Source organism: Piliocolobus tephrosceles, chromosome 10 (genome assembly GCF_002776525.5).
Source record: "Piliocolobus tephrosceles isolate RC106 chromosome 10, ASM277652v3, whole genome shotgun sequence".
Taxonomy (NCBI): domain Eukaryota; kingdom Metazoa; phylum Chordata; class Mammalia; order Primates; family Cercopithecidae; genus Piliocolobus; species Piliocolobus tephrosceles.
The window spans coordinates 45,071,949-45,079,621 of NC_045443.1; the positions used below are offsets into that span (position 1 = coordinate 45,071,949).

Consider the following 7,673-nt stretch of genomic DNA (forward strand, 5'->3'; position numbering starts at 1 on the left):
CCTCCCAGAGGAAGAGTTAGGCACTTAGAAAGGTCTTACATTAGAGCTGCGTCTCCTTGAAGCAAGCACAAATAAAAACACAAAAACAGCAAGGCATATGAGTTATGAAGAGTATCAGAGCATCAGATCCTGTGCCATCCCCAGTCAATAACCCCTCCCTTACAGTAGCAGCAAAATAGTAAAGGCAAGCAACACTTCGCTCACATGGGCCCCTCAGAAAGGATCTGGGAATCTGTACATTAAGGAGCCAGTGTTGCTGAAGTGTTAAGGAAAGGCAACTTCTCACTTCCCTTACCACAGCCTTCTCTACTTCAGCAGGAAGGGGACAGCAAGAACTACCCAAAAAATCTAGACAAGTGTCCCCAGTCACTCTGCAAGGAGATAGGATAGGACATCTGTATGAATGCTGGGAAGCACATATATCATCCACCAGCACTGGATCTAACTGGGAGTTTATAACCACCCACCACAGTGCAGACACACGGGGCTCTGTCTCCATCCGTCCCCACTAGGACTCCCAAAGCCTAGCCCTTCCCTCTGCTACTATTTTGCTTCTGAATTAGTGGTCAACTCCAAGAGAGGTAATAGCAGGTAGGAAAGTACCACCAATGTTCCATAACTCAATGAGGGAGCCTGTCCCTACTGTCTCCCCACTAGCTGGCAGAGCTTTCTTCACACTGAAGACCACATACATGGAAGTCTTCTAAGGAGAAGAGAAGACGTCAGTGGCAGAGGAGGAATGAATTCATGGATTGGCCAGACAGAGCATTTGATCTCCATAGTGGTTCTAGTAATTTGCAGAGATGATTTCAGAGAGGATTTTTTTTTTTTTTTTTTTTTTTTTTTTTTTGTAGAATCACATCTGTCCTTCATGTGTCTTAGAAGCAAATGCTTTTGGAGATGTTGGGCAAAGAAGGACCCCTCTAGCATCTCAAACTCCCTTACTCAGTTTCAACCTGCAAGTGAGAAGTGGCCTTTCATTTCTACCCTAGCTGCCGGGTCCCATGGATAACTAGCCCCTCTGCTTTGCAGAGACGACCAGCATCTATGGGAGCATGTTTGCGGTGCTTGCAAGTAATTTATTTATGTTGAACAGGAAATAAATAAATTACAACCACTGGCAGTGGCGAGGTCAGTTGGGCAGATGGGGCAGCACTCTCCGAAGGGGATCTCGGGGCTGAGGCAGTCTTTCACGTCTTCACAGATTATGTCGTCGCAGAGGACAGTCCCAGTGTCACAGACACAGATCCGGCAGGGCTCCGGCTTCCACACATCCTTATCATTATACCTCTGCCCATCCTGCACACAGCTGCCAGCCTCCTCTGCACCAAGGGTGGGAAGGGAGAAGCAGAGAGCCAAGGGAAGGAGGGGGTGGGGAGCCAGAGAGAAAAAGAGAGAGGTTGCAGTCAACTTGACAGAATTCAAATGCTGAAGAATGTAGGCTGAGGCCACCTGGACATATAGAACTTAAAAATTATTTTCCTAAAATATCACTGAGTTTTCCATGTATTCAACAAATATTTATTATGCGCCTTGCACCATGCTTTCTATTCACCAGTGAAAATCTTGACCCAGCAATGAAGGTGGGGGGTTACTATACTATACTATTCTCTTTACCCACCTAATATGGGGGAGACCAGGTGATGGGGTGGGTGGGGGGACTTGAAGGGTGAGCAGAAGGGAGGAGATGAGATATTCTGAATAGGAACTCTGAGACTACAAAAAGAAAGGAGACAGAAAAATGGTGAGACCTGCCCTCCCCCAGCCCAGGATCAGAGAAGTCTTCTTTCTTCTGCCTTCCTCTGGGAATTATGGGATTTGCTAAATACAACTGACAGCTAACATTCAGAGGGGATGTAGAAAATTCTACCTGCAAAAATTGGAATCTATAAGCAGCCAGGCTTCAAAAATAGATATATAAGAGAGGGGGGGTGAAAAGATAAGCTATTAGACTTAGGATCTTGTCTCATTCTTTGAACCATATTAGAATTAGGACTAATTTGGGGTGGGGGTAGACCCATTCAAACGATACACGTGGGGCTTGGGCAGGCTATAAACTACTTAGGAGGCAAGGGGGCCAAAGCGCCCCCAGTTCTGACCTCCACCTGTAGCCCTGCTTGGAGATGCCCTCCTTCCATCTGAAAACAGCACCCCGATTTGGGGAGCAAGGGTCCTTGAATACCTGGCTAGGGCTAAGATTGGCCAGGCCAGGCCTGGCCTCCTCCAAGAATGCAGAGGAAGAATAGCCGGGACTAGTCCCCTCCACCAGCGCCCTGCCGTCTGGAATTCATGCTGCAAATGAAACCTGTGCTGACAAGAGCGCTCCTTAGCAGCCAAGGACTGTAGAGCCCGCACCACGTGCTAGGGAGCGCCCAGCGCTGTTTTTCTCATCAAAATCCCCAAGGCAATGGCAGCAGCAGGAGATGAATAATAGGAAAGAGCCACAAACCCAGAGGGTGGAGAGAGAAACGAGCCTGCCCACTGCTCTTTAAGGAGAGTGAAAATCTAAAGAATAAACGTTCCTTTTTACTTTCCCACTAGGAGAAATCCGCTCAGTCTTTGGGCAAGATAATCACAGGAGGGTGAGAGATCCCAGGGAAAATACAGAAGTTGCTGGGACACACCCACCGTTAAAATAGCTGGAGCAGTAGAATGCAGGCGGTGAGGAAGGTGTGGGAGAGGAGGCGTCGGTTAATGCGCTCCAGCCCAGACTAAGGAAGAGCCCACCCACACCCAGGAGGACCCAGCGAGGAGAGGGGGAAATGCTTGGAGAGGGGCCACTCCCCGTGCGGATCAGATTTCCCGGGGAAGGGCGGCCCGGGATGCGCGGGCGCAGGGGCGGGGCTCGGCTGCGCTGGGTGTAAGAGCCGCTGGGTGACTCTGTGGCTGCGGCTCTGGACACGGCTCGCTCACAGACATTGGCTGAGTGAAAAGTGGGATTAAATGACTGCCCCAGGAAGGAGCCAGCGCCGTAACCGGATCCCCTAGGTGTGGACAGAGGAGCCCAGCACCACCATAATTGCTGCTCCAAAACGGCTGCCGATAGCATCCAGGCGCGCCTGATCCGGTTCCCCTCATTACCGCAAGGCCGTATAAGTGATTCTTTGTGGCAAGCCAATTAAAAAGCTACCTCTTTCGGGGAACTGTTTTGCTTCACCGCCGCTCTGCGCAGGGCTGGAGCCGGGAGGTGGCGGCGGGCGGGCACAGGGGGGCATTGTGGGAGAGGGGGTCGGGCAGTACGAGAGAACCCACCGGACCTCGTCTCTCATGAATGGGGCTTTTCTCGAGCGCACACAGAGCCCGATTCACAGGTCTCCGCGAGGAACCAGTTTAAATAAATACGGGCAGCGTTTCAGCCCCATCTGGAAGCCATCGCTGCCAATCTCCCAACGCAAACAAGCCTCACAAAGGAGGATTGAGATCTCTCCCCTGAGCCAGGGGCACTGTCGGAGGCGAGGACTCTGAAATGCAGATGAGGGTCAAAGACGCCGCCGCCAATAAGTTTCTCAAACTCGTGGAAAGATGGGGAGGAGGGGTGTGGCCGAGCTCTAGGTTTCTGACATTCCTGACGTCCATGCAGACTGCGCATTTCCCCACGTCACACCTAGGTGTCCGCTGACCCCAGGCGGGGGGGGGGGGGGGGGGCGGTTTACAAAGGTGGGATGCTCCAGGGCGCAAAATCAGCCTCTCGGATGCAGAATCACACTCCCTCTGGGAGGAGGAGGAGCGACTGGAAGGTGTGGGCCCGAGAAGCTGTGGAATCACTACCTCCCAGGAAAGATGCGGCGGTGAGAGAGCTCTACCGCTTAAGCAAGCGACCCTAATACCGGATGGAGTATTTGAGAATTATTTTAAAGTCACCCAGCTAATTCCATTGCGAACTAAGGCAGGGGTCAGTCAAGAAGACATCTTTGTGGGCGTATGCTTGCAAATTTAGTACAAAAATATAGTCAGTCTGAGTCCAGGCCACGTATAGTCACGCTGTATTCCTCAAACGCCCGGGAGCGCGCCTCCAGCTTAGCGCACTACCGGGTGACCCGGCCAGAGTCTCCTGCTCCCGGCTTCTCGCAGCTGCGCCGCAGGCACCAGCCCTGCCCCCGCCGCGCTAATGAACGGAAAGCCCGCCTGAGCCCGCCGCCTTCCACGCTATCCCTGGAGACAGCCTGGTGGCAGGAGAGGGCCCACAGAGCCTCGAAGGCAGAGAACTTTGATTCCCCCTGCCGAAGAGTTTCCCTCTGCGATTGATTTACAATCTGTAACATACAAAGACAGGGCTGGAATCCCAGCCGTCGGAAACGTGCCCAAACACGTGGAAAAAGAAAAAATCCTCTCTACCTAATACACTTTCCAGGCTTCGTTTGTCCTGAATATAATCCCAGACAGTGGACCTTACCAAAGGAGGGGTAGAAAGAAAGGTGCAGTCCGAACAGCCTTTGGACCCGACTACAACAGCCATCTCTAACTATACCGGTTGAAATAGTTGTAGCAATCGTAACAATCGACCAGCCTGCCCCCCTTCCCTGACACACACACACAGAGACACACACACACACACACACACACACACACACACCACGCAGCCTGGCTAGGTGAGTTCCAGAATTTAGAAAAGTAACTCATTGTAGTACCTTGGGGCGGCGGGGAATGGGGTAAGACCGCGGGGAGGGGGGCGCTATTTTCGGGGGAATTTGAAAAGCACTGTCTGTTTGGAATGTTATCGTCTTTCAGATGGTTTCTCCTACTGGAAGTTTCTGTACCCTTTATCAGAAGACAGGCGCAGGCGGACGGAGGGAAGTCGAGATGAGCGCGAGGGCTGCACCTTGCTCCAGGGCCAGCTGGGTGGGGAGAGTACCCTAACGAGGCGCTGAGGTCTCAGAGGGCCTCTCCGAAGCCGTTCTTTGTGGCCTGGGATTTCAGCCCACCAATGTCAGAGTGTTAGTCCCCTTTGTCTAACTCTCCTTTGAGCCCACCAGCCACCAAGCCTTGAACAGGCTGTGAAGTCAACCCTTTGGCGTTTGCTTGCTCCCTCTTCTCGCGTTCTCTCTTTCCTACTTCTCCTAAGTTCGATGAGTTGAGATCTCTTTTTGCAGAACTCGAAGTGCTTCGAAGAGGCGAGCTGCGTGCATGTGCGCCTAATTATCAAAGCTGGTGGAAAAGAGCGCATTTATATCTGTGCGCAAACTTCTCCCAGCCAACACTTTGCAAGTTCAGTATTCTAGCGCAAAGTAAGGACTTGCAAATACTTGCAACCGCGATAGGCACCGAGGACCCTGGGACAGAGTCCTTGACTCCCAGAACTCTGCTCGGTGAACTCCTGCGTGTCCCGTACCTAAGTCAGCGAGCTACGACCCCGGGAGCTGTTTTAGCCCGAAGCCGTGGGCTCCAGAGTTGGAGAGGGCCGGGGAGAAGGATGCTGAGGGACGCATAGAAGGCAGGCAGGCAGGGGCAGGGGACGACTTACGGACATCCTGGCCCTGACACCGAAGGACAGCGGCGACGAGCAGCGTCAGCAGCACCAGCGTCTGGGGAGCCCCGAGGCGAATCATGGCTCACCGCGGGGCCTGGGCTGAGCCGGGCCCGGGCGGAGCGCAGCGAGGCGGCAGGAGCACGGCGCGGGTCCGGGTCTCTACCGCGCCCTCATGCAGGAGGCCCTTGGAGCAGGAGGAGGAAGCGGGAGACCCGGCAGCCCAGCAGCGCTCTGCGTCTTCTCCCTGCCGCGGCGCCCGTTATATGCGCCCGGCCCCTTTCGAGGCTGGAGAACTCGCCTAAACCGCGGGCCGCCCCCTGCCCCCCGCTGGGCTGTAACCTGAGCCCCCCGCCCTCGGAGCCCGCCTGGTCCCTGCCAGTGCCCGCACCTGCCCAAGCCGGACCCCCCCTCTCTGCGAGTCCCGCTTCCCGCCCCCCACCCCTAGGGCGCCGAGTGGCCTGATCGGGCGGGGCGCAGAGATGGCCCCTGCCCCCCAAACCCGGGACTGCGGCGCTGCCCCCCTCTGACCACAGGCGGGAAGGGGGGCCTCCGGCCCCTCCCCTCGGAGTTCTGCCGGAGTTGGAGGGGAGGGGGGTGTTTGCAGAGGCGCAGGCCGAGAGCCCTAGACCAAGGACGGGAAAGACATGGGAGGGAGGAGGGAAAGTGGTAGAAAGGAGCAGCGAAGGGAGAAGGAGCAGCGGAGGGAGAAGGGGCACCGCGTCGGGCGTTTGGGAGTGGGGACAGCGAGGAGCCCATAGAGTTACTGAGAGTCCTAAATCTTGGAGACAAGCCAGCTGAGCCAGGTCTGAAGGGCTGCCCCGACCTGTCTATTAGCCCTTTCCTGTAGTACCTGGTCCCCAGACTCCCACCTGGACGTTCACAGCGCCTGCCCTCCACCCCTCCCCCATCCAGCTCTGCGATGAAAGCCTCCTCTGGAGTCCAGGCCGAAGTTGGCCTGAGCCGACAGCCAGGAAAGGAGCTGGTGTGTTACTGCAGAGAAGGAGACCTGTGTGAAGGTGTGGGGGGCAGGGGCAGGCCCTGGGAAGGGGATTGAAGGAGCCACAGAGGACGGAGGGAGCGGAGACTAAACGGTGCAAGCTGCCTGCTGTCGGGGGACTGTCTAGCTCCAGGCTCAGACGTGGTGTCTGCTCTTCCTGGCTGGGGTCCGGGAGTCCCCCGGGGAGTGGGCACTGCCGGCCGGGGTAGAGCAGCTTTGGCCAGAGACGGTTGGTCACTGCTGCGGCCCTGGCCAGGGATCGGGGAGGCCGATCCAGCTGGCGAGTTCTGTGAGCCGGGGAGAAGCGCCAGAATTTCCCAGTCGGCCCCCTGGCCCTCCGCTTCCCGCCTCACCTCACCTTCCCCGGTGAGCGCCCTCTCTCACCTTAGCCAAACTGCCTTCTCCCCAGGGCTTAGCTGGTCTCTTCTCTTGGTCTCCGGTGCCTCCTTTCATACCAGGGAGGAAACGTCCCCAAACAGACCTTCCTCTTGAGTGATATGGTCCCCCAAAGAACTTTAGGCAAAATGAAACTCAGAATTTGGGGTCTGACTTAACCAGAACTTTTGCCCTCCTGGGCAGTTTGGTTTCTCTGGAGCTTTCCCCCTAGAAGCTGAGAGCACTTGGAAGCAGCTACTTCTGGGCCTTAGGTTTCCACCAGGGGTCATGGGACCCCATCCCTAGCCTATCAAGCTTTGACACTTGTCCCGGTAGAGGCTGGAGTTGCAAGTGCACTGGCTGGAAAGGGAAAGAACTCATTGTTGAAGGAAATACTTCCGTGCTTTGTCCAGTCTGGATGGATATGGGGAAGAATTCAACCACTGTTTCCAGCATCTCCCCTACCTTCCAGGGGCCTTACTTGTTTGAGTCTCCATGCTCCCATTCAGGGGCTTGCATTAAGCTCTGGGCTCTTCCTCAGGCCCAATCTCTGCTAGAAGAAAGCTGTTCTCTTGCTAGCAGTGCCTCATGTCCTCTTTGGGGCTCAGAGGGTCCTATACTCTCTACCTGGAAGATAGAATGACCAAATTCCATTCATTTATCAAGACCTCCTAGGTTAAAGCCCCTCTGAGAAGCCTTCTCTGATATCTCAAGAACACAACGTCTCCCTGCCTTTCTGAATCCCCGTGGCATTTATAGCCTAAGCTACATATGTTTTTGTGTAATTTTAATTTTTTCCCCTTATATCCATTGGTCTTTATCTCATCAATGAGC

The 7,673-nt window shown here is 54.8% G+C and overlaps 1 protein-coding gene across 2 annotated transcripts in view; it reads right to left on the reverse strand.

Annotated features, from left to right (window-relative positions):
• The window catches only part of COL2A1 (collagen type II alpha 1 chain), a 31,498-nt gene extending 25,796 nt beyond the window's left edge, over positions 1 to 5,702 (reverse strand). Inside the window, exons 1-2 of one of the 2 annotated variants that reach the window (XM_023231183.2) lie at positions 5,462 to 5,702; positions 1,116 to 1,322 (exon numbers count right to left, since the gene is read on the reverse strand). In XM_023231183.2, the coding sequence (XP_023086951.1) occupies positions 1,116 to 1,322; positions 5,462 to 5,546 (292 nt within the window). In that variant the 5' untranslated portion in view covers positions 5,547 to 5,702. The remainder of the gene's footprint in view (positions 1 to 1,115; positions 1,323 to 5,461) is intronic. The other variant, XM_023231184.2, reaches the window with a different exon arrangement.
• Between the last annotated feature and the right edge of the window lie 1,971 nt (positions 5,703 to 7,673).